At 47.3% G+C, this 26,977-nt stretch overlaps 1 protein-coding gene across 2 annotated transcripts in view; it reads left to right on the top strand.

Annotated features, from left to right (window-relative positions):
- The window catches only part of LOC100075566 (cytochrome b5), a 59,325-nt gene that overhangs the window by 21,544 nt on the left and 10,804 nt on the right, over window positions 1-26,977 (top strand). For both annotated transcript variants that reach the window (XM_029065422.1, XM_029065423.1), the window contains exons 2-3: window positions 19,727-19,855; window positions 23,276-23,305. In XM_029065422.1, the coding sequence (XP_028921255.1) occupies window positions 19,727-19,855; window positions 23,276-23,305 (159 nt within the window). The remainder of the gene's footprint in view (window positions 1-19,726; window positions 19,856-23,275; window positions 23,306-26,977) is intronic.

The raw sequence follows: 26,977 nt of genomic DNA on the forward strand, positions 1-26,977 counted from the left end.
GATCTCTCCGCTTCTCTGAGGTCTCGCATTTCCTCCTGCCTTCAAAGCATCTCTACTTGGATGCCCTTGGGCAAGTCACGTAACTTCTCTGTGCCTCTGTTACCTCATCTGTAAAATGGGGGTTAAGACTGTGAGCCCCACGTGGGCCAACCTGATTATCTTGTATCCACCCCAGTGCCTAGAACAGTGTTTGGCATGTAGTAAGCGCTTAACAAGTATGATCATCATTATTATTATTATTATTACACCCTACTGACACTTCAAACTTAACGTGTCTGACACAGCACTCCTCATCCTCCCTCCCACACCCTCTCCTTCCACCACTGAAGACAAGTACCCAATCAGTACCCTTGATGATGATTAACTGACTTCAGGACCTTTCCTTATATGACTGCCTTCCCCCACTCACTCTCTTTGCCCAGGTTCTTGGAGGAAGGGGAGAGAGAGAAGGGAGGGAATAAATTCATCTTTTCAGTTGGCTCAGCCCCACCATTGGTCTCTCGCTGAACGGGCAGCAGAACTGACTGAAGAGAAGCAGCCAATTCCAGCTTTTTCAGTTATTTTAGTGCATGGTGTCTTGGCGGTATCCTCCCCCTCTGTGAACTCCTTTCACCTTATTTCATTTTTGGTTCCGCCCCTACAGACTATCTGTCCAAAACAGTCTGTCCTTTGTACCTGAGTTGCTCCCCTCTGCTGTGCATGTGTGTATGTCTCGGCGTGTGTGGCAAAGCAGAATGTTTGAACTGAGCAAGCAAAGATCCGTTGCACTCTTTTGACATCGTGTACATGGACCTTTGTTCGACCCGACCTTGAATTTGGCCAGAGGGAGGTCTTATTTGTTGCCTTTTCAAGTTTCATTAGTGGTACGTTGTGTGACTGTGGGCAAGTCACTTAACTTCTCTGTGCCTCAGTTCCCTCATCTGTAAAATGGGGATTAAGACTGCGAGCCTCACGTGGGACAACCTGATTACCTTGTATCTACTCCAGCGCTTAGAACAGTGCTCTGCACATAGTAAGCGCTTAACAAAAACCAACATTATTACATTTATGGTGCATATGTGATGTGTCTTATCTGGGAAAGGTTCCTTAGCCAATGTTACACGTTGAATGTTTCTCTCTTTCCAGCACTGCTCCTACCACAGACTTTTAATCCTTTATTCTAGTCTTTAAGGTATATCTCGTAATTGGTTTGTAGTCATGTCTGTCTCCCCCTTGTAAGCTCATCGTGGGCGGGGGACGTGTCCGCTAATTCCGTTGTACTCTCCCAAGCGCTTAGTACCCTGCTCTGCACGTAGAAAGTGTTCAATAAGTACTACTGCTTGCTTGATTGTTTTAGTGTCTTTCCTATAGCAAAAATTCATCCGCCCCTACCTAGTTGGTCACTGTGGTGGTAGGTTCCCCTCTGTGATCAGTGCATTTGCTGTTCTCAATACCGATGAATTGCAGCAGCAAACGCCAGTGCGTTCTATTTGCTACTTAGTAATAATAATCTTGGAATTTGCTACGTTGCCAGAGAGATAAGAGGAGAACCAGGAGAGGACAGGTGAGTCAGATTGGACACTATGACTGTCCCATACAGGGCTCGCAATCTAAGGGGGAAATATAGAGCGGGTATTTAGTTCCCGTTTTGCAGATGAAGAAAGGGAGGCACAGAGAAGTTAAGTGACCTGCCCAGGGTCACACAGCTTGGCAGGTGGTGGACCTGGGATTAGAACTCAGTCCTGGGCTTTTCCCACTAGGCCATGCTGCTTTGGGGACACCTAAATAATCCCCAATTTAGGATCAGTTTGAACCGATTTGTCATTTTCCCACATTTCCCTGGCTTCCCGCCTTGGAGCCTGTGATGATGTTAGCTGTGCCATATCCCGGTTATTGGAAGGGCATAATAGGATAGCAGAGAGGCCCTGTGGTTTTTTTCCAGGGGTACTGTGTGGCTTGTTTCTGCACCACCTTTGCAATTCCCCACTGCCCAGATCTCATTCAGGGGGCTGCATAAAGTGCGGGAACTGGCAATGTCGACCAATCATATTCATTGAGTGCTTATTCTTTGTGGAGCACTGAACTAAATGCTTAGGAAAGAACTATGCAACAGAGTATCTCTGTTATTTTTATTATGGTATTTGTCAAGTGTTTACTGTGTGTCAAGCACTGTTCTAAGCACTGGATGTTAATTTCCCCAAAATATAGTTCTGTGTTCTGCAACCAGTAAGTGCTCAATAAATGCCATTCATTAATTGATCTCTTCCTTTGGCAGATTGTCCTGGGATGGCACTAGCAAGACATTAGCCCCTAATTTGGTGCCAGATGTTCCAGAAACTTAATAATAATCTTTTTTTTTTCTTTTAAAAAGTGCTACTTTTTGTCCCAAATGTTTTCACGTTGCCGTGGCCATTTTTGTCCTCAGCAGCCCCTTGAGGAAGAGAAAGTAGGTATCAATCAGTGGATGGTGTTTAACGAGCACTTACTGCATGCAGAGCACTGTACTGAGCATTTGAAAGAGTACAGCACAACAGAGTTGGTAGATGCGTTCTCTGCCCACAGCGAGCTTATATTCTAGAGGGTATTTTATCCCCATTTTGCAAGTGAGGAAACTGAGGCATGGAGAGATTCATTGACTTGCCCAAATTCAAACACGGCCGGGAGTCAGAAGGATCTGGGTTCTAATCCTGGCTCTGCCACTTGTCTTTCGACACACAGATCGGCTCGCTCAACACCAACGTCTCCACCGAACTGAATTCCCTTACTCCCCTGTCCATCTTCTGGTCTCGTACTACTAAAGCGCAACCCTGGATCACCTCCACAGTACATTTCCTCCGCTCCGCTCCTGTGCCTGAGCTGCAGAGTGCTGTTGGAGGAAATTCAGACATCCGTCTGACCCTGTCCATTTTAAATTCATTATTATCTGCTTCAGTTTGGCCCTCTCCACTGTCCCACTACAATACTTCTTCCTGATTCACCCCCATCCCCACTGCTCCCTCCAGATGTTATGTTTAACTCCCTTCTCAAATCCCCCCCCACCCCCCCCCCGGCTCCACCATCTCTTCCCCCAAATGACCTGGCCACTTACTCCATCAGCAAAATTGAAATCATCAGACGTGATTTCCCTAAAATCTCTCTTGTTCCTCTCCAGTCCCGTCCTCCTCCTCCACCACCCTCTTTGACTCTCCCTATATTCCCTGCAGTAACTCTCTCGTCTCCTTTCTAAATCTACCCCCTCCACCTGTGCTTCTGACCCCATCCCGTCATATCCCTTTAAAACACTCACCCTCACCCCTTTTCCCTCCTTGACTGCCACCTCCAACTAGTTGCTTTCCAGTGACCTCTTCACCACTGCTTTCAAACATGTTTGTCTCTCCTATTCTAAAAAAACTCCCTTGACCCCACCGCTCCCTCTAGTTATCGCCCTGTCTCTCTCCTACCATTTCTCTCTAAATTTACTGTCACTAAACTCTGTCGGTTCTGCCTTTACAACATTGCTAAACTCTGCCCTTTCCTCTTCATCCAAACTGCTACCAGGCGGATCGAAGCACTTTTCCGCCCGGCCTTGACTACCACATCTGCCTCCTCGCTGACCTCCCGGCCACCTGTCTCTCTCCACTTCAGTCCGTAATTCACTCTGCTGCTCGGATCGTTTATGAGCAAAAACGTTCAGTCTATATCTCCCCACTGCTCAAGAACCTCCAGTGGTTGCCATCCACCACCAGATCAAACCGAAACTCCTTACCATTGGCTTAAAAGCCCATAATCAACTTTCCCGTGCCTTGCTCACCTCACCAGTCTACTTCTGCCAAACCCGCACCCTCCGCTCCTCTATTTATTCACTGTGCCCCGATATCGTGTGTCTCGCCACCGACCCCTTTCCCCTCTCGCTCTCTCCACCTTCAAAGCATTATTAAAGTCACATCTCCTCCAAGAGGCCTTCTCCGCTTAAGCCCTCTCTTCCCCTCCTTGCTCCCCCCTGCCGTTTACGCACTTTGGATCTGTGACCTTTGGACGTTTGATATTTGTCCCACCCCCCCACCACTTGTGTATGTGTCTTTATATATTATAAATTATTCATTTTAATGGCCGTCTCCCCCTCTCGACTTTAAGCTCCTCCTGAGCAGGGAACATGTCTGCTAATTTTGTTGCACTGTGCCCTCCCAAATGCTTAGTACAGTGCTCTGTACATAGTAAGTGCTCAATCATACCATCGATTGATTGATGGTGACCTTGGGCAAGTCACTTCTCTGGGCCCAGTTACCTCTTCTGTGGAATGGGGATTGAGACTGTGAGCCTCATGGGGGACACGGATTGGGTCCAACTTGATTACTTTGTGACTACCCTAGTGTTTAGAACAGTGCCTCACACGTAGTAAGGGCTTAACAAATATAAAAAAAGAAGGCCGACACAGGCGAAGGACTGGAAGCACTGGACGAAGGACTGGATCGTCTATTTCTGAGAATCATCCACTACCCCGTACACCTCGCTGCCTCCCCAGATTCCCCAAATGTCTGAAGTGCCAGCCCTAGTTTCCATTTCCAGGCTGACCTTTGAGTCTCCAACAGCAGCAGGTGGGATGGGGCTGGCTGCATAAGACTACAGTCAGACAACTGGAACCTTGATGTTATCTCTACTAAAGTCAAGATCATTCAGGCAGAGATTTCCTCAATCATCTCCTTTTATTTTGTTTATTTTGAAGGGGTGCTTCAGCTGCCCCTGTGAGCTTAGGCAGAGTTGAGAAGGTGGTTCTTTCTTTGACATTTCCGTTCTGATTTGCGTGGGAGCTCTTGGGCAGTTTTAAATGCTGTGTCCCTTGGTAATGGTAATCCTCACCCACTCTGCAGCGTAACACACTAATGCGTACCCTTTAGACTTCAACCTTATTTTTCTGTGGCTAGTAAAGCTCTGGTGGAAAGAGTGCGCAGAGTAGCACAATGACTGAGAGAGAAAGAGAGAGGGAGAGAAAGGAGAAGGCAGAGATAGAGGACAGAGGAGAGAGAGAAGGAAGGAGGAGAGAGAGACAAGGAAGGAGAAGAGAGAGAAGATAGGAGAAAGGGAGACAGAGAGAGGAGAGAGAAAGAGAGAGAAGGAAGGAGAGGGAGAGAGAAGGAAGGAAAGAGGAGAGAGATAGACATAGAAGGAAGAAGAGAAAGAGGGGAGAGAGAGTTCATTGGTAAATAACCCTGAACCTTAGTTCATGAATCCTGCAACCAAACACTGATTTTATGGGATCACGGAGCAGTGGGTAAAGACCTTCATTGGAGGTCACAACCCCTCCCTATCAGTGGAATCAACCTCCTCTTTGAGCAAGGTACAAGTAACAAACCGAGTTATTTGCTTTGGATCTCATTTCCAATGCAAATGCAACACATTTCCGTGACTAAGCCTTTGGTTGCTTAACTAAGCCCTTATTACCACTCTGTGCCCTCCCACCGTGTCATCTAGAATATGTACCTCTTAAAAACTTTGATGTTCACCCCAGCCCCACAGTGCTTAATAATAACCAAAATAATAGTAATAATGATCACTGTGGCATTTGTTAAGCATTTACTTTGTGCCGGGCACTGTTTTAAGCGCTTGGGTGGATACAAGCAAATCGAGGTGGACACAGTCCCTGTCCCACGTGGGCCTCACAGTCTTAATCTCCATTTTACAGATGAGGTAACTGAGTCACAGAAAAGTGAAGTGACTTGCCCGACGTCAAACAGCAAGCAAGTGGCGGAACCGGGATTAAAACCCTCGTCCTCTGACTCCGAAGCCTGTGCACTTGTGACTAGGCTGTGCTGCCTAGTTACTCTGTTGTATTTATTGAGCTCTTATTGTGTGCAGAGCACTGTGTTAGACACTTGGGAGAGTACAATATAACAGACACATTCCCTGCCCACAGTGAGTTTACAGGATTAGCCCCGGACTGATCATGAGGTGAAATTTGGCCTTTCAAATTTCAGGCCAATTTCACAGAGGATCAGGGGAACTCTCTTGAATGCAGATTGTCTCAGTTCTTTCAAAGCAGTCATCACTTTAAAGGACTTTGGCATTCTCATCTCTTAATGTGTTTTGTGCTCCACAATGAAAGATGTGATATATTTATGCTTTTATATTCTGGTGAGTAGTGAGGGCTCTTAAGTGGTTCAGTGAAAACAGACTCTGCTACGTGAAAGTGCTTATATAAGGATTCCCAATTCTGCTAGAAAGTCAGTTTTCACAACATGTTTTGGCCAAGACTTTGTTGGGGATGAAGGAAGTAATTCCTTACTAGATAGGGATGTAAGGAACGAGAAGCAGCATGGCCCAGGGGAAAGAGCCTGGGAGTCAGAGGCTTTGGGTTCAAATTCTGGGTATCTCAGTTGTCTGCTGTGTGACCTTGGGCAAATGACTTAATTTCTCTGGGCCTGTTACCTCATTTGTAAAATGGGGATTAAGACAATGAGCCCCATGTGGGACATGGTCTGTGTCCAACCTGATTATCTGCAACCTACCCCAGTGCTTAGTATAGTGCCTGGCACATAGTAAGTGTTTGAAAAATACCTTTTTTTTTTAAAAAAAAGAAAAAGTAATTCCTTCAAATCCACCAGACCTCAGCTCTCTCGGTCTCCAAAGCCTTTCTAAAATCCCACCTCCTGTTTCATTTCTCTTCTGTCTGAGGAATGACCTTCCAAACGTCACTTCAGCGTTTTCACTTCAGCGTTTTGCACTCTAACCTCCCTCGGCACTTTTGTACATCTTGATTCAGAGCCTTTACTCTTTAAGTGCTTCTTCCTCCCGTCTTAATTATGTGTGTGTCTCCCCCATTAGATTGGGGAAGCAGCGTGGCTCAGTGGAAAGAGCCTGGGCTTCGGAGTCAGGGGTCATGGGTTCGACTCCTGGCTCTGCCACTTGTCAGCTTTGTGACTGTGGGCAAGTCACTTAACTTCTCTGTGCCTCAGTTACCTCATCTGTAAAATGGGGATTAACTGTGAGCCTCACATGGGACAACCTGATTACCCTGTGTCTACCCCAGCGCTTAGAACAGTGCTCTGCACATAGCGCTCAACAAATACCAACATTATTATTATTATTAAACTCCTTGTGGGTAGGGATCATGTCTCCTGGATGTATTGCACCCTCACAAGTACTTAGTACAGGACGCTGCGCAAAATAGGTGCTCACTAATAATAGTAATTGCGGTATTTGTTAGCATTTTCTGTGTGTCAAGCAGCGTACTAAGCCCTGGGCTAGATACCGGATAATCAGATCCGATAAAATCCCTGTCCCACCCAGGGCTCGCCGTCTAAGGGATAAATACTTTTGATTGATTAGATGATTTACCACAATTATTATTTATTTACTATAGTGCCTGGCACTTAGTAAGTGTTTGACTATTAATATTAAAAAAAAATTGTGTGTGCATGTATCAGTGTGGTACTTGATTTTTAGTATTATCTTTCACATACTAAGCAATAAAAGAGCAGCATCAGTCAGTCAATGGTATTCTGTTCAATTATACTCTCTCAAAGGCTTAGTTCAGTGCTCTTCAACAGCAAGTGCCCAATAAATACTATTGGTTGGTATTTATTGAGCACTGTACAAAGCGCTTGAGAGAGTATAATATGGCAGGGTTGGTAGACACGTTCTCTGGCTGCAAGGAGCTTATTGTTAAAGCTCTTACTTAAAGCTCTTACCCTACTTAAAGCTCACCTCCTCCAAGAGGCCTTCCCAGACTGAGCTCCCCTTTTCCCTCTGCTCCCTCTACCTCCCCCTTGACCTCTCCTCAGCTAAGCCCTCTTTCCCCCCCTTTCCCTCTGCTCCTCCCCCTCTCCCGTCCCCTCCCCTCAGCACTGTACTCGTCCACTCAACTGTATATATCTTCATTACCCTATTTATTTTGTTAATGAGATGTGCATCCCCTTGATTCTATTTATTTGCTATTGTTTTAATGAGATGTTCATCCCTTCGATCCTATTTATTGCTATTGTTCTTGTCTTTCCGTCTCCCCCGATTAGACTGTAAGCCCTCAGAGGGCAGGGACTGTCGCTATCTGTTACCGATTTGTACATTCCAAGCGCTTAGTACAGTGCTCTGCACATAGTAAGCACTCAATAAATACTATTGAATGAAGGAATGAATAGTCTAGACAGGCAGTCATGAATATAAATAAATAAGTTATGGACATGTGCATAAGTGTTGTGGGACTGAAGAAGGTGACAGAAGGCAGTGGACGACACAGAAAGGAAGGCTTAGTTGGGGAAGGCCTCTTGGAGGAGATGTACATTTAGTAAGGCTTTGAGCTGATCTTGTGCTAACATTTCCACCACCCTCTGAATGGCTCAATTATTCTTTAATGCTAATTGAATTGGACTCTACTCTCCAATAATAGCGATATGTGTTAAGCGTTTACTACGTTCCAAGCACTGCGGTGGGGTAGATTCAAGATAATCAGGCCAGACGCAGTCCCTTGTCCCTCGTGGGGCTTGCAGTCTAAGAAGGAAGGAAGAACAGGTGATGAATCCCCATTTTACATATAAGGAAACTGAGCCACACAGCAGGTAAGTGACTTCCTCAGGTCACCCAGGAGGAACTTGTTGTAACTAGGATTCGAACCCAGGTCCTCTGACTCCCAGGCTTGTGCTCTTTCCACCAGTGTCTGCTTCCTCCGCCAAGTTAGTCCAGATACTTGAAAGGGAGATTAAAGGGAGAAGCAGCGTGGCTTAGTGGAAAGAGCCTGGGCTTGGGAGTCAGAGGTCGTGGTTTCTAATTCTGCTTCTGCCACTTGTCAGCTCTGTGAATTGGGGCACGTCACTTCATTTCTCTGGGTCTCAATTCCCTCATCTGTAAAATGGGGATGAAGTCTGTGAGCCCTACCTGGGACACCCTGATTACCTTGTATTTACCCCAGCACTTAGAACAGTGATTTGCACATAGTAAGCGTGGAACAAATGCCATCATTATTAAAGTTAGGCCAGCATTAAAAGTAAATTCATTCATTCTGTCATATTTATTGAGCACTCCCTGTGTGCAAGGCACTGTACTAAGCCCTTGGTAGAGTACAATAAATAAAGTGGGACATCGTGTTATAATGGAGAAGCAGTGTGGCTCAGTGGAAAGAGCCTGGGCTTGGGAGTCAGAGGTCATGGGTTCTAATCCCGACCCCGCCGCTTGCCAGCTTTGTGGACTTTGGGCAAGTCATGTCACTTCTCTGTGCCTCAGTTACCTCATCTGTAAAATGGGGATTAAAACTGTGAGCCCCACGTGGGGCAACCTGACCACTTTGTATCCCCCAGCGCTTAGAACAGTGCTTTGCACATAGTAAACGCTTAACAAATACCACCATTTATTAGAGAAGCAACTTGGCTCAGTGGAAAGAGCCTGGGCTTGGGAGTCAGAGGTCATGGGTTCGAATCCCAGCTCTGCCACTTGTCAGCTCTGTGACTGTGAGCAAGTCACTTAACTTCTCTGGGGCTCAGTTACGTCATCTGTAAAATGGGGATTAAGACTGTGAGCCTCACGTGGGTCAACCTGATTACCCTGTATCTACCCCAGCGCTTAGAAGAGTGCTCTGCACATATTAAGTGCTTAACAAATACCAACATTATTATTATTAATAAATAGGATGTTTTCACCTGAAGACTTGAACCCATATGAGCCATTTTTTCTTAGCGCTCCTTTTTTCCCAAGGTCCTGCATGAAGCCAGGGTTTTGGTTTCCTTGCCCCCACCAGGTGGAAATATCCAGCTGCTAAAAAGGCAGGGCAACCACTGGAGATTTTTAAGGAGGGGGGTGACATGCCCAGAGCGTTTCTGTAGAAAAATAATCCGGGCAGCAGAGTGAAGTATAGACTGAAGCGGGGAGAGACAGGAGGATGGGAGGTCAGAAAGGAGGCTGATGCAGTAATCCAGTCAGGATATGAAGAGTGATTGTACTAACACTGTAACACTAACGCTAAGACTGTACTCTCCTAAGCCTTTAGTGCAGTTATCTGAACACAGTAAGTGCTCCATAAATACCGTGGATTGAATGATGGGTATTTATGGAGCGCTTACTACATGCGGAGTACTGTGCTAAGCACTTGGGAGAATACAGTAGTGGAATGGGAAGAGACGTTCCCTGCTCACAAGACGCTTAGTCTAGAGGAGGAGCTGCATGTTCTAGGATAGCCAAATTACAAAATCGGATACCTGAAAAGCAGCAGCGAGAAGCAGCTTCTGCTTCTCACACTGAGAAGAGAAGCACTGAGAAGCAGCGTGGCTCAGTGGAAAGAGCCTGGGCTTGGGAGTCAGAGGTCATGGGTTCGAAGCCCAGCTCTGCCACTTGTCAGCTGTGTGACTGTGGGCAAGTCACTTAACTTCTCTGTGCCTCAGTTACCTCTTCTGTAAAATGGGGACTAACTGTGAGCCTCACGTGGGACGACCCGATTACCCTGTATCTACCCCAGCACTTAGAACAGTGCTCTGCCCGTAGTAAGCGCTTAACAAATACCAACATTATTATTATTAAAAATAGTAAATAGAGTTTATACTCTAGTTAGAAGTATACTTGTTAGGTTAAATGTTGCCTATAATAGCATTGATATGAGCCATCTTGTATTTTAACCCCGAGTTGAGGAACTGTGCTTTCTAGTAGTGGCAGTAATATTGGGCTGTTTAAGCGCTTATGGGCTAAGCACTGTACTAAGTACTGGGGTGAACCCGAGCAAATCGGGTTGGACGCAGTCCCCGTCCCACATGGGGCTCACAGTCTTAACCCCCATTTTACAGATGAGGTAACTGAGGTGCAGAGAAGTGAAATGACTTGCCCAAGGTCACACAGCAAACAAGCGGAGGAGCCAGGATTAGAACCTACGAGCGTCTGACTCCCAGTCCTGTGTACTAACCGCCAGGCCATGCTGCTATTAGTGGTAACGGTCGCAGTGGGAGTAGTCATAGTGGTGTTTATTAAGCATTTTCTGAGTTATGTATTGTACTAAACGGGAAAGTACTACAGAAACAGAACACGTGTTCCGTGACCACCAGGAGCAAACAATTTCTATATCATTTTTCCTTCCCACTGTCCGTACAGTTTTCTGTCCCCAGTAAGAATGCTCACTCGGTGCTGTTCCCAGCTGTAGCAGTGAGAACATTTCATTTTATCTGGTGTTCCCTGCATTGATTTGGAAGGGGTTTGTGTCAAGAATAAAGAATTAACCCACAAACCTATGGAGAATAAAGCCATTTTATTTCAGAAGCTGATTGGTGGGTAGCTGGTGGCATGAGGAATCTCTGTCTGACTTGTAGCAGTGAAATGTGGGGTCCTGTTCTTTCCCCGCCCTGAGCTCTGGATTTTGACAATGTCCCCTTTCATGCTTTTGGCTGATGGAATTCCCCCTTTCCTTTTCCTTCATTTCTCTCACCCAAGCCTGTCTTGTTTGCCTGAAAAGCAGGCTTTGGCTGTCGGCTGTTAGGGATTGGAGTTCCCTGAAATTTGACCAAGCATTGGCCGGGTTCAGTGAGCTTGTTTTCTGTCAGGGAGTTGAGGTGTGTGTCACTCTGACAGCCGCCTCCCATCAGCGGTGTACGAGAGTTCCTGGAAGAGAACCTCCTGCTCCCCCGCAAAAAAGGGAAGGGAATCGCCCATTGCCCCAACAATAATAATAATAATGGTATTAAGTGCTTACTGTGTGCCAGGCACTGTATTAAGTTCTGGGGTGGAGACAAGCAAATGGAGTTGGACACAGTCCCTGTCCCACAAGGGGCTCTATCCTCATTTTACAGATGCCGGAACTGAGGCTCGGAGAAGTGAAGTGACTTGCCCAAGGTCCCACGGCTGACAAGTGATGGAGCTGGAATTAGAACCCATGACCTCGTGACGCCCAAGGCCGGGCTCTAGCCAGTACGCCATGCTGCTTCTCGCTACGCCATAAGTACTTACTATGTGCCAAGCACTATTCTAAGCTCTAGGGTGGATACAAGGGTTGGATGCAGTCCCTGTCCCACGTGGGGCTCACAGCCTTAATTCCCATTTTACAGAGGAGCCCGTTGTTGGATAGGGATTGTCTCTGTCTGTGACCGATTTGTACTTTCTGAGCGCTCTGCACACAGTAAGTGTTCAATAAATACGATTGAATGAAAGGTAGCTGAGGCACAGAGAAATAAAATGACTTGCCAAGGTCACCCAGCAGACGAGTGGCGGAGCCGGGATTAAAACCCAGGTCCTTCTGGCTCTCAGCCCTGTGTCCTCTCCACTGTGCCGCGCGGAGAACGAGATGACACCCAACGCGGTCCGAGCGATACGGTTTATCGGCTCGCCCAGCACCGGTGGGCTCTGGCCCCCCCCCCCCCCCCCCCCCCGTCCCTCTTTGACCTTCTAAGGCCCCTTGCCCCTTCCCGGTTCTCCTTCGCAGGTGAGCTTCCTCACCTCTGAATTCACACTAATCCCTGTGGAGAAGACAGGATTAGTTATTCCCATTGTCCTTCTCCATTGTGCCCCAAATGTCCTAATCCCAATATCCTTCTTGGGTTCTGTTCCCTATTGGATTCCTGCCAGTCACTCACTGCTCTTCCCCCTTCTTCCTGTTCCTTCCAGCCTTTCTCCATAGGCACCTTTTGAGCACTCCAGGTTTAATTATTCATTCATTCAATAGTATTTATTGAGCGCTTACTATGTGCAGAGCACTGTACTAAGCGCTTGGGATGAACAAGTCGGCAACGGATAGAGACAGTCCCTGCCGTTTGACGGGCTTACGGTCTAATCGGGGGAGACGGACAGACGAGAACGATGGCAATAAATAGAGTCGAGGGGAAGAACATCTCGTAAAAACAATGGCAGCTAAATAGAATCGAGGCGATGTACATTTCATTAACAAAATAAATAGGGTAATGAAAATATATACAGTTGAGCGGACGAGTACAGTGCTGAGGGGATGGGAAGGGAGAGGGGGAGGAGCAGAGGGAAAGGGGGGAAAAGAGGGTTTAGCTGCGGAGAGGTGAAGGGGGGGTGGTAGAGGGAGTAGAGGGAGAAGAGCTCAGTCTGGGAAGGCCTCTTGGAGGAGGTGAGTTTTAAGTAGGGTTTTGAAGAAGGGAAGAGAATCAGTTTGGCGGAGGTGAGGAGGGAGGGCGTTCCGGGACCGCGGGAGGACGTGGCCCGGGGGTCGACGGCGGGATAGGTGAGACCGAGGGACGGTGAGGATGTGGGCGGCGGAGGAGCGGAGCGTGCTGGGTGGGCGGTAGAAAGAAGGGAGGAGAGGTAGGAAGGGGCAAGGTGATGGAGAGCCTCGAAGCCTAGAGTGAGGAGTTTTTGTTTGGCGCGGAGGTCGATAGGCAACCACTGGAGTTGTTTAAGAAGGGGAGTGACAGGCCCAGATCGTTTCTGCAGGAAGATGAGCCGGGCAGCGGAGTGAAGAATAGACCGGAGCGGGGCGAGAGAGGAGGAAGGGAGGTCAGAGAGAAGGCTGACACAGTAGTCTAGCCGGGATATAACGAGAGCCCGTATCAGACATGTGCCCCCTCCCCAGACCTCAGTGTCAGCCACCTTTAACGGTGTGATTTAGGTGAACCTTCTCAAAGACATCCATTGGGTGTGTATGTGTGTGTACACCCCCTTCTCAAGCTACACTTGGGGTGCACAGTGGACGTAGGGAGCTTTTTGTTCAACAACTGAAATAGAAGCAGCAAGGCCTAGGGGAAAGAGCACGGGCCTGGGCGTCAGCTCCGCCCCTCATCTGCCCTGTGACCTTGGGCAAGTCACTTCACTTCTCTGGACCTCAGTTATCTCATCTGTAAATTGGAGATTAAGATTGTGAGCCCCATGTGGGACAAGGACTGTGTCCAACCTGATCACTTTATATCTACCCTAGTGCCCAGTACAGTGCCTGGCACATAGAGCTGAACAAATACCATAATTATTATTTTTATTTCTTCTCTGGGCCTCAGATACCATATCTGTAAAATGGGGATTAAGATCAAGAGCCCCATATGGGACATGGACCGTCCAACCTGAATAGTTTGTATTTATCTCAGTGCCTACTTAGTAAGTGCTTAACAAATACCATGAACAAAGCACATTTTCAGTTGTGGAGAATGTAGGGAGAAAGAAAGAGAAGGGATATGGGGATCATTTGTTTGAACAGAGGAAAAACCCTCAGTCTTCTCAGCCTGGGCAGCAGAATATGCCCTGCTTTCTCCTTCAGCACTCTTTTCTCACATTGAAAAAGCTACCTCCACAAGGGAAACCTATATTTCCCATGCCTGGTCCCGTGCTCAATCACTACATACTGACTCCTTCCTCTGACTTCCAGAGGACAGCAAGCAAGCGGTGAGGCAGAAAATTGACAACCAAGTAAAGGCTGGAAACTGTGGAAAACCGTGGAGGAAAATGAGGCCACTTGTCAGGAAACATTCCCGGAGTTTTGCCGCATACCTGAAGTTTGTCTGTGGAGCCAACTGGGGGCTTTTGCTGCGCGGATTATATCATTTCTGACCTCAGGGTCTTCCTGGTGTAAAAGGGGATGAGGAAAGGCTGATGACAGGCACAAAAGGAGAAGATCTGCCTTAAGAAGAAAGCAAATAAAAAGAACAAACAAACTGTACTCGAAAAGGAAATGGAACTAAAAGGCAGTGAGGATTCGAACCCAAGGTGGTGACGCAAGCAAGGAAAGTAACACTCAGAGACAGTGTTGGATAGATCAGAAAAGGGAGGAAGGTGACCGGGTGACCGAGGGCCTGTACGGAGGAGAGGTACGAGTGACACAACGGCCCCCCTGTCCTGTTTGACTGTGCCTTTATTTGCAACATATAGGAGAAGTAGCCAAGCACAAAAGAACTCGGACAAGTGTGTTTTCTTCCATGACAAAAGAGACTCTTCAAGCAGGCCTTATCTGTTTTGGGTAAGAAGCAATCCCCTGTCCAAGCAGGCCTTATCTGATTTGGGAAAGAAGCAATCTCCTGTCCCCCGGAATTTGGAATTTGCAGATGTGATATACAGCCCACCTGAAAAGGGGGACTTCCTGAGACAAAAACAGAGTCATTTAGATCAAGAGCTGCTATGCTCAGAATGCTGTTTTTAACACAAACCGTGACAGAAACAAGCAGGGCTATAGACCACTGCTGTTGGGAGAATAGTTTCTTGCAGTAGCCTGGCCATCCTGATAATCATTTTTATAGTATTTGTAAAGCACTAACTGTGTGCCAAACACTGTACTAAGCATCGAGGTGGAAGCAAGATAACCTGGGCATTCACATAGGAGGTGCAGCCTGGCCTAGTTGAAGGATCATGGGGCTTGGGAGTCAGAGGGCCTGAGTTGTAATTCTGGCTCTGCGGGTGGGTTGCCCGATGACCTTGGACAAGACACTTAACTTGTCTGAGCCTCAGTTTCCTCAACTGTAAAATGGGGATTCATTACCTGTTCTCCCTCCTACTTAGGCTGTGGGCCCCATGCGGGACAGGACCTGTGTCCAACCTGATTATCTTCCCCAGCGCTTGCAACACGTTGTAAACGTTTAACAAATATCAAAATAATAACAGATACCACAACAATAACAAATACCTGGCCTAGTGGATAGAGCCCGGGCCTGGGAGTCAGAAGGAACTGAGTTCTAACCCCGGCTCCGCCATGTGTCTCCTGTGTGACCTTAGGCAAGTCACTTCCCGTCTCTGTGCCTCAGTTACCTCATCTCTAAAATGGAGGTTAAGACTGTGAGCCCCTTGTGGAACAGAGATTTGTGTCCAACCCAATTTTCTTGTATCCACCCCAGCGCTTAGAACGGTGCCTGGCACATAGTAAGCGCTTAACAAATAATAATAACTATGTGCAGAGCACTGTTCTAAGCGCTAGGGTAGATACAGGGTCATCAGGTTGTCCCGCATGGGGCTCACAGTCTTCATCCCCATTTTACAGATGAGGTAGCTGAGGCACAGAGAAGTTGTGACTTGCCTAAGGTAACACAGCTGCCAAGTGGCAGAGCTGGGATTCGAAACAAATACCACAGTTATTATTATTACATAATAATTACAAATTATTATTACATTATTTAATGTACATTTACATGGATAATTATTATTACATAATAATAACAAATACCACAATAATAACAAATGTCACAATAATAAAAAAATATCAAAATAAAGGGAAGGAGAACAGATATTTGATTCCCATTGTAGAGATGAGGTAACTGAGGCACAGAGACAAGAAGTGGCTTAACAAATGCCCTCCTTATTAGAGGAAATGGCAGGTCTTTTTCAAAGAGACTGTTGCATGCTTTTTAAAGTCTTTTGCTCTCCCATTTTCTCTTTATTCTTCTTTGCTAGTGAACTGTCCATCTGCTCTGACTTTTTTTTTTTTAATTTCTCTACATGCTACACCAACAGTTTCTGCCTGGCATTTCAGGTTATCTTTTTCCTCATATGTTTTATCTCCTCCTCATGGCCAGTGAGTGGAGCAGAACAACCTGCCCATGCTAGCTGCGTAATTTAGGGTCAGGGATTCTGTCCACCGTCTCCAGTTGAACATCCTGGGGCTGAAGAAACCTCTCAAGGCTAAGTTTGCCAAGTCTTTCTCAGAGCAACCGCATTTAACCAAATTTGGGATCTTGGTTGTGAGAACCTTGACTTGAGAAGCAGCGTGGCTCAGTGGAAAAGAGCACGGGCTTAGGAGTCAGAGGTCACGGGTTCTAATGCCGGTTCCGCCACCTGTCAGCTTTGTGACTTTGGGCAAGTCACTTGACTTCTCTGTGCCTCAGTTCCCTCATCTGTAAAATGGGGATTAAGAACGTGAGCCCCACATGGGACAACCTGATCATCTTGTATCCCCCCAGCACTTAGTACAGTGCTTTGCACATAGTAAGCGCTTAACAAATACCAGCATTATTATTATTATTATTGTTGATTGCATTTATTAAATTATTTGCAAGCGTTCTAAGAGCTTTAGACCCTGGAGCTGGAGTATCCTGAAACCAGAGCTTCTGTTTCTCTCATTTTTGGTTTGATTGGAATATTCTGCTGCAATAAAATGTTCAGCATAGGTGCTAACCATAATAAGAATAATAATAATTGTGGTATTTAAGTGCTTGCTATGTTCCAGGCACTGTACCAAGCGCTGGGGAGGATTCAGGTAATTTGGGTTAGACATAGTTCCTGTCCCACATGGGACTCACAGTTTAAATTCCCATTTTACAGATGAGGGAACTGAAACCCAGAGGAGTGAAGAGATTTTCCCAAGGTCATACAGCAGACAAGTGGCTGAGCTGGGATTAGAACCCATGACCTTAAGTCGATCGTACTTATTGAGCGCTTACTATGTGCAGAGCACTGTGATTCCCAGGTCTGTGCTCTATCCACTTCGCTGTGCTAATGTAGTTATATTTTTGCTGTGGTAATGGAAAGGGTAAGTTTAGTTTTTACCGGAAAAATGTTTACCCGGAACATTTTGAAAAGAATAATGTGGGTCTTCATTGAGGAACTTGCTGTCAGTTTTTATAAAGGAAGGGATGAATGCCTCTTTTCAGCCTTTTTCCTCTTGGACTGGGCTGCAAGCTCATTGTGGACAGGGAACGTGTCTACCAACCCTGTTATATTGTACTCTCCCAAGCGCTTAGTACAGTGCTCGGCACACAGTAAGAGCTCAGTAAATGCCATTGACCGATTGATTCACTGGTGTCCATGGCTACATGTCAGTCAGAGCCTCATCTTCTCCGCATTCAGGTTCAACCGTGGGCAGACCGATAGCGGATCAGAAGAAAAAAGCCGAACCTGATCGTAAGAAAAAGGGTCAGGTTTGGAAACTGCCTGCGCTGTCTGTTTTTCAAACTACCTGTGGAGAACGCGGACAGCATGCCATCACCATTTCCTGTTTCTGCCCCGATGCCTCATTTATGGGTCTTCCCTAGTGTGTCGCCCGGCAAAGATGTGCAGAGCTGGGATTAGAATTTAGGTGCTTCTGACTCCCAGACCCGAGCCACATCCACTGAGCCAGGCTGGTTGGTTGTCTGCTTTGGGAGCTGTCTCCTCTCTTACAAAGGGGTGTGCCCGTGCCTCCATCAAGATGGAAGCCCCTCCTGCTTGGTGGGGACATCTCTACTTGGATGTCCTCCTACCACCTAAAACTCAACCTGTCCAAGACAGAGCTTCTTATCTTCCTGTCCAAACCCCGTCCCCTCCCGAACTTTCCCGTCACTGTGCACCGCACAACCACCCTTCCCGTCCCACGAGCCCGCGACCTTCGTGTCATCCTGGCCCCCGCTGTCTCATTCACCCCACAGATCCGATCCGTCACTAAAACCTGCCAGTCTCATCTTCACAATGTCACCAAGATGCGCCCTTTCCTCTCCGTCCAAACCGCTACCGTGTTAGTACAATCGCTCATCTTGTCCCGACTGGATTATTGCATCAGCCTCCTTTCTGACCTCCCAACCTCTGCCACTCCCCACTTCAGTCCACGCTTCACTCTGCTGCCCGCATTATCTTTCTACAGAAAAGTTCAGGGCATGTCACCCCCCTCCTCAAAACTCTCCAGTGGTTGCCTATAAATGTCCATATCAAACAAAAACTCCTCACTCTTGGCTTCAGAGCTCTGTATCCCCTTAGCCCTTCTTACCTCACCTCCCTTCTCTCCTTCTACATCCCAGCCCAGACGCTCCACTCCTCTGCCGCTAACCTCCTCACTGTGTCTCGATCTCTTCTGTTCCACCGTCGACCCCTGGCCCACGTCCTACCTCTGGCCCGGAACGCCCTCCCTCCTCAAATCCACCAATCACTCTTCCCCCCCCCCCCCCCCCGCTTTCAAAGCCCTACTGAAGGCACACCTCCTCCAAGACGCCTTCCCAGACTAAGCACCCTTTTTCCTCAGTTCCCCCTCCCTTCAGCATCACCTCACCTTGCTTCCCCCATCCCCGCCCCACAACACTCAAGTCTATTTGTGTATATCTATAATACATTTTATTTATATTGATGCTCGTTTCCTGCCTAGATGTGTCTATATCTATAATTCTATTTATTTATATTGATGCCTGTTTACTTGTTTTAATGTCTGTCTTCTCCCTTGTAGACTGTTAGCCCGGTGTGGGCAGGTGTGTCTCTCTCTAATGCTGAATTATACTTTCCAAGCGCTTAGTACAGTGCTCTGCACACAGCAAGTGCTCAGTAAATGCGATTGAAAGAATGAATGAATGGGACTTGGTGGTTAGAGCCTAGGCCCCACGGAGCCGGCTCTGCAGACCGACCAGTACCGGGAAGCTGGGCTTTGCCAGACTAATGTTGATAGGTAGGTTTGAAAGAAAGTGTACATTGATTTTAACTTTTACTGCGTCGAGAACCCGAAGTAGTTGGGGGAAGCAGCATGGCCTAGTGGATAGAGCAGGGGCTTGGGAGTCAGAAGGATCTGGGTTCTAGTGCCGGTTCTGCCCTTGTCTGCTGTGCGACCTTGGGTACATCACTTAAATTCTGTGCCTCACTTAACTCATCTTTAAAATGGGGATTAAGACGGTGAGCCCCATGGGTGACATATCTACCCCAGCGCTTAGAACAGTGCTTGCGCATAGTAAACGCTTCACAAATCCCATAAAAAAAATTAAAAAGTAAGGTCCATGGGGAATTCAAGGGAACTACTTTGGGAGGAACAATTTTAAACTTATTTGCAGTTTCCAATAATTGTTTTTTTAATGCAGAATTTGTATTCCTTCAGTCACTGCCTATTTACTATCCTTGTTCTCAGTTGGATTGAGGTTTCTGGATCATTCTGGATCATCATGCTGACTTTGGTTTGCTTTCCCCTAACTGTGTCCGGTTTTGCCTTGATTAGCATCCTGGTGGGGAAGAAGTTCTACGGGAACAAGCTGGCCAAGATGCCACGGAAAGCTTCGAAGATGTGGGGCACTCCACAGATGCCCAAGAATTGTCAAAGTCATTCATCATAGGGGAGGTTCATCCGGTGAGTACACCCTCTGGGAAACTTGGTATTCAGGCTCACGCACTTTCCATTAGGCCACGCTCCTTCTCCATACCCACCTCCCTGCTCAAGAATGAATGCCAGAAGAGCACTTTTCTAAGCGCTCACTGATCCTAAACTTAGAAAGCCTTCCAGTTTTCCCGGCATAGAAGTGAAACTCTCCAGCCACTAATCCCCAGGATCCCCACTGGAATTCCCATTACCATCATTCATTCATTTGCATTTAGTGAGCGTTTACTGTGTGCAGAGCACTGTACTAAGTGGTTGGGAGAATACAATAAACAGACGTATTCCCTTCCCATAATGAGTTTCCATTTTAGAGTGCTGGGTTAGATACAACATAATTAAGTCAGACACAATCCCCGTCCCACATGGGGGGGTCACAGTAGAAGTAGGAAGGAGAACTTGTATTGAATCCCCGTTTTACAGATGAGGAAACTGAGGCATAGAGAAATTAAGTGACTTGACACGGTCACATAGCAGGCAAGTGGCAGAGCTGGGATTAGAACTCAGGGCCGCTGACTCCCAGGCCTTTGCTCTTTCCACTAGGCCATGCTGTTTCCACTTTGTTGGCTAAAAAAACCAAACAGTTTTGGGGTAGGCATCTGTAACATCATCAAGAATTCATTGAAGCGCTCTCCTTTCCATCTCTGACTACATCTTTTACCTCACAACTGTTAAGTAGCCTGAATTTTGGCTAATGCTCTCAATTATTTGAAGAATCTTTTGTTGTTAACTTTGGCATCCCTGACAGGGTACTTTTCAAACCTCTTTTGTCCTGCCCCATATCCTGTTTACATCTGATCTTCCACTCTTTGTGGCTTTTCTTATTTTTACTTTGGTGAGATTTGTGTCTTCGCTTTGTGTTTTGGCTAAAGTGCGGGTAGGGAATTGGGGATCGTTCGCCTGGCAGAATGTATTAATTCGGATACGGCGCATCGCGGAGTCAGAAGAAGTAAGACACACGAGGGCAGTGTCAGAATACTAACATTTGTGGTATTTAAGTGCCTTATTATGTGTCAAGCGCTGTGCCAAGTGCTGGGATAGAGACACAAGGTAATCAGGTTGAACACAGCCCCTGACCTATAAGGGGCTCACGGTAGTGGAGAGGAGAACAGGTATTGATTCCTCATCTTGTAGGTTAAGAAACTGGAACACAGAGAAGTGAAGCGACTTGCCCAAGCTCACACAGCAGGGAAGTGGCAGAGTCAGGATTAGAATCCAGCTCCTCTGACTTTCCAGGCTGTGATCTATCCACTGGATCAAGGAGAGAGTTGGAGCATGGCCTAGTGGATAGAGCATGCATGGTCCTGGGAGTCAGAAGGACCTGGGTTCTAATCCCAGATTCACCACTTGTCTGCTCTGTGACCTTGGACAAGTCACTTTAACTTCTCTGTGCCTTGAATCCCTCAACTGATAAAAGGGAATTAAGATTGTAAACTCCACATGGAACGTGGACTGTGTCCAACCTGATTAAATTGTAAAAGCCCCAGCTCTTACAAAAGTCCCTGGCACAGAGCACTTAACAAATACCACAAAGAAAAAAAAAAGAGTTCTCCAACACAGAAGTTTCCTTAGTTTAGAGTTTTGCAAGAACACAGCCGCTGCATTCTCAGAGAGATGGGTAGATCAGTCAAAAGCCCTGTGGGCCTCTTCTGTGATCCTCTAAGCCAGAGGCCCCCTTTTTATGGTATTTGTTAAGCCCTTACTATGTGCCAGGCATTGTACCAAACACTGGGATAGTAATAATAATTATGGTATCTAAGTGTTTACTTTGTGCCGGGCACTGGCAGATTGGACCCGGTCCATGTCCCACATGGGGTTCACAATCTTAATCCCCATTTTATAGATGAGGTAACTGAGGCCCGGAGAAGCCAAGTGAGTTGCCTAAGGTCATCCAGCGGGCGAGTGGTGGGTCGGGATTGGAACCCAGATCCTCCGGACTCTCAGGCCCGCGCTCTAGCCAGCCCTCCCTTAGAATGAATGCCTCGGTCCACAGCCCCTGGCAGGGTTCAGTTGTCCTGTCACAACCTTGAACTGTGGTTGGAGTCCTCCTCCACACAGAGCTATGTCACAATACTTTCTAAGGAAAACCGTGGCAGTTGACGCCTGGCCTTTCACAACCGAGTTCGATGCCAAAAACGCTCCAGTTGTTGGAAAAACTATGCGAATAGCAAAGTGAGTTTTTCAGACATGACATTATTTCACAGGGCCAGATTGTTGTAGTGTACGTCTGCATTAAGTGCATACCGGTGTGTATTAAGCCCTGGGAAAAACCACATAGGGCGCTTGCATTGATTTTAAGCGCTTACTGGGCGCAGAACGCTGTATTAAGTGTTTGGGTAACAGAGTTGGTAGACATGTTCCCTGCCCACACCGAGCTTAATCTAGAGAAGCAGCGTGGCTCAGTGGCAAGAGCCCGGGCTTGGGAGTCAGAGGTCATGAGTTTGAATCCCGGCTCCGCCGCTTGCCAGCTGTGTGACTTTAGGCAAGTCGCTTGACTTCTCTGTGCCTCAGTTACCTCATCTGTAAAATGGGGATTAAAACTGGGAGCCCCACGTGGGACAACCTGATCACCTTGTATCCCCCCAGGGCTTAGAACAGTGCTCTGCACATAGGGTAAGCGCTTAACAAATACCAACATTATTAGAGGGGAATTAAACATGGTCTCTGTCGCTTTTGGGGGCTCATAATCTAAGAATAAAAGGGGGGACAGGCCACAGATGTTTAAGGCGCGATGAAAACAAAGCACTAAGCCAACGTAAAGACATAACCAAAGCCTTATTATGGAAGGCACATCTCCTTCAAGTGGCCTTCCCTGACTAAGCCCTCCTTTCCTCTTCCCTCTCTCCCCCTCCTGCATCACCCTGACTTGCCCCCTTTATTCATCCCCCCTCCCAGCGCCACAACACTTATGTAGATATCTGTATTGTATTTATTTATATTAATGCCTCTCTCCCCCTCTAGACTGTAAGCTCACTGTGGGCAGGGAATGTGTCTGTTATTGTATTGTACACTCCCTGCACACAGGAAGCGCTCAAGAAATACAATTGAATGAATGAATGACTACAAAAAGATCAGGAGGACACTGCAGCTAGCGGAGCAGAATTTCAGGCTCCTCACAACTCACTCCGTAGTCGGAACGGCGGCCACCACAGTCTTCCTGAGGTTTTGTGGAAGCGGCGCCGGGCCGTGGCTGATTTTCCAAGTCCCTCCGAGATGCCCAAAGGCGGGTTGGCGGGGAGGTTCCCCGGGGAAGCAGAAAGAGAACCGGGGCTGGATCGTGGAGAGGCAGCGTGGCGGTCCGGTAGAGATGGGGATGGAAGGGGGAGAGGCGTGGGACGTAATCGGCAGCGGCTCGAGTCCACGTACTCTTAACACGCTCTGTGTTTTCTGTTGCAGGATGACAGATCGAAACTGAAGAAGCCAGTGGTAAGAGGATCGATTTGTTTCAAACTCAAGGCATTCATTTATACTGACACATTAAGGACTAAGAGCTAGTACTGGAACCTATTGTGGGCATTTTATCTATTGTAAATTAGAGGACAAGGATCATTTTCAAAACATTAAGTATGATGTCACTTGGACGGCACAGACGGTTAGGCAGATATGAACAGAACAAACTGTTCTTGTTGAGATGAGAATTAAGATCATCCAGATAAACTGGATCTTTCTCTAATAATAATAATAATTTGGGTATTTGTTAAAGGGCTTAATATGCGCCCAGCACTGTTTGTTCTAAGTGCTGGGATAGATATGGGGTAATCAAGTTGGACACAGTCCTTGTCCCTCATGGGGCTCACAGTCTTGATCCCCATTTTACAGTTGGGGTGACTGAGGCACCGAGAAGTGAAGTGACTTGCCCAAGGTCACACAGCAGACGTGGGCAGAGCCGAGATTAGAACCCACGGACTCTGATTCCCAGGCCTGGGCTCTTTCCACTAGGTCAAGCTGCTTCTCCAATTCACCTAAAACTGAGGTTTCATATCTTGTCCAGTGGAAGCCCTAAAAAACGGTATTTTTAAAAGTAGGAGTCCTCCGCTAACCACTAGTTTAATAAAAATTACGTGTCATCATCAGACTTACTTTGCCTTTTTCTGGGCCTGGGCTTGCTTCCCTGAGGTCTTGAGAAGCAACTTGGCCTAGTGGATAGAGCACAGGCCTGGGCGTCAGAAGGACCTGCATTCTAATGCTGGCTCCTCCGCTTGTTTGCTGTGCAACCTTGAGCAACTTATTGAACTTCTCTGTGCCTCAGCTACGTCTTCTGTAAAATGGCGATTAAGACTATGAGCCCCGTGGGGGACAAGGACCTTGTCCATCCTGATTAGCTTGTATCAGCCCCGGTGCTTAGCACAGAGTAAGCGCTTAACAGATACCATTTCAAAAAAGAAAGGTAAGTTAGTGTGTCTGTCTGTGCGGGGCTGGTTTTGGGAGCTTCCCAGACACGTTCATCCACTTGGAGGAGTTACACCTAAGTCAGTTTTCCCTGGCTCAGGTGGACCAGGGAGTTGCTGCAACGATTTAAATAGTTGAAGCTGAAAGCTCACCTTGGCTTGGATCCTGACATAATTACCCGGTGGCTTTTCGTCGAGCATAGATCAAGTCAGGGCCTCTCCTAGACGGCTAAGGAAAATTCTAGGTTGGACTTGCAGGTTCACAGAGGGTATTTTAGATCCTAACCACAGAACCTGGCAAGTTTTTTAGCACCTTATTTAAAAATTTCATTTTTTTATGATACAGGTTGCGCGCTTACTTTGTGCCAGACACCGTTCTGGGCACTGGGGTAGGTTTGCGCTAGTCAGGGTGGGCACAGTCAGTGTCCCGCATGGGAATCCCCATTTTACAGATGAGGTAACCGAAGCACAGAGAAGTAAAGTAATTTGCCACAGGTCACACAGCAGACAGATGGCAGAGCCAGGATTAGAACGCAAGGCCTTCTGGCTCCCAGACCTGTGCTCTGTCCCCTGGGCCATATTATTTCTCACTTTACTAGGACCTTTTGCTCCAATTAGTCCCACTTTGCTATTTTTTCTTTATCAGTCAACAATCGTATCTGTTAAGCACTTACTATGTGCCAGGCATAATACCAAGCGTTGGAGTAGGTTCAAGCTAGTCAAGTTGGATTAGTTCTTGTCCCACGTGGGGCTCACCGTCATAATCCCCATTTTACAGAGGAGGTAACTGAGGCACGGAGAAGTGAAATGATTTGCCCAAGGTCACACAGACAAGCGGCAAAGCCGGGATTAGAACCCAGATCCTTCTGACTCTCAGGCCCATGCTCTGTCTGCTAGGCCACACTCCACCTCTATCAGTAGCCACCTGGTCTTAAGGGCAAATTTCACCTTTCACCAGTCTTCCCCACTTGAAACTCCAGTATTCAGCGTGGCCTAGCGGAAAGAGCATGGGCTTTTGGAGTCAGAGGTCGTGGGTTCTAATCCCGGCTCCGCCACTTGTCTGCTGTGTGACTTTGGGCAAGTCACTTAACTTCTCTGTGCCTCAGTTACCTCATCTGTAAAAATGGGGATTTAAAAAAAAAATGTGAGCCCCACGAGGGACAATCTGATTACCCTGTATCTACCCCAGTGCTTAGAACAGTGCTCTGCACATAGCGCTTAACAAATACCATAATTATTATTATTATTCAGACCCAAATTATGGAATGCATTTCCCACTTATTAATACCCGTCGTTCCCTCTAGATTGTAAGTGTGGGCAGAGAATGTGTCTGTGTATTGTTATATAGTACTCTCCCAAGTGCTTAGTACAGTGCTCTGCCCACAGGAAGTACTCAGTAAATCTGATTGACTGACTCCTCGAGGCTTATTCGAGATTTTTTAAATTTAAACTTATCATTCTTCCCCTTTCTTAGTGTTATGAAGATCTAAGTAATCACGCTATTAACGTTTGGGATGGTGAAGCCCAAACGAAGAACGAGTCAGGATGGCCGAGCAGTCTGAGGCTCTGCATTCAGGTTGGAGGCATGGGGACAAATTCATTATTCATTGGAGAAGCAGCAAGGCTTAATGGAAACAACATGGGCTAGGGAGTCAGGATGTGGGTTCTAAACCCGGCTCCACCACTTGTCTGCTGAGTGGCTTTAGGCAAACCACTTAACCTCTCCGTGCCTCAGTTCCCTCAACTGTAAAATGGAGATTAAGACTCTAAGCCCCACGTGGGACAACCTGATTACCTCGTACCTACCCCAGCGCTTAGGACAGTGCCTGGCACATAAGTGCTTAACAAATACCATCATTAGTGTTATTATCATTATTCATCCGTTAGGGGAAGAGGTGTGACGGAGCGGCAGAGCGCCAGTGTAGGGACCAGAGGACCCGGGTTCGAGTGCGATCTGTGCTGTCAACCTGCCGTGTGACTGTGGGGGAGTCACTTAACACCAAGTCCTGGATTCCTAGGACTCTTTGTTCCACCCCCTGGAATAGAAAAGGCGGCGGAGGAAGGGCCGAGGGGTCAGCTCCATCTCCGGCCCCCTGTTGCCGGGGTGTTTTTCACCCACTCTGGATTCCGCCAGCCCTTCCACCCCACTTCCGGTCCACCGGGACAACTGGGGGTCGGATTGATTTCAACCCCGTGGGACCCTACTTGTGGGCTCAGGATAGTGAGGCACCCTCCTCAGAAGGGCCCCTCGACAACTCAGGTCAGCCGGGCCTACTGGAAATAATAATAATAATGATGGTATTTGTTAAGCGCTTACTATGTGCCAAACACTGTAATCAGATTATCCCACTTGGGGCTCACGGTCTTAATCCCCATTTTACAGATGAGGCAATTGAAGCACAGAGAAGTGAAGTGACTTCCCCAGAGTCCCACAGCTGACAAGTGGCAGAGCCGGGGTTAGGACCCATGACCTCTGACTCCCAAGCCCCGTGCTCTTTCCACTAAGCCACGCTGCTTCTCCTAAGAGCACGGGCCTAGGAGTCAGAGGACCTGGGTTTTAATCCCGGCTCTGCCACGTGTCTGCTGTGTGACCTTGGGCAGGTCACTTCACTTCTCTGGGCCTCAGTTACCTCATCTGTAAAACGAGGATTAAGACGGTGAGCCCCACGTGGGGCATGGACTGTGTCCGACCTGATTAACTTGCATCTCT

This window comes from Ornithorhynchus anatinus, chromosome 5 (assembly GCF_004115215.2).
Source record: "Ornithorhynchus anatinus isolate Pmale09 chromosome 5, mOrnAna1.pri.v4, whole genome shotgun sequence".
Lineage (NCBI taxonomy): Eukaryota > Metazoa > Chordata > Mammalia > Monotremata > Ornithorhynchidae > Ornithorhynchus > Ornithorhynchus anatinus.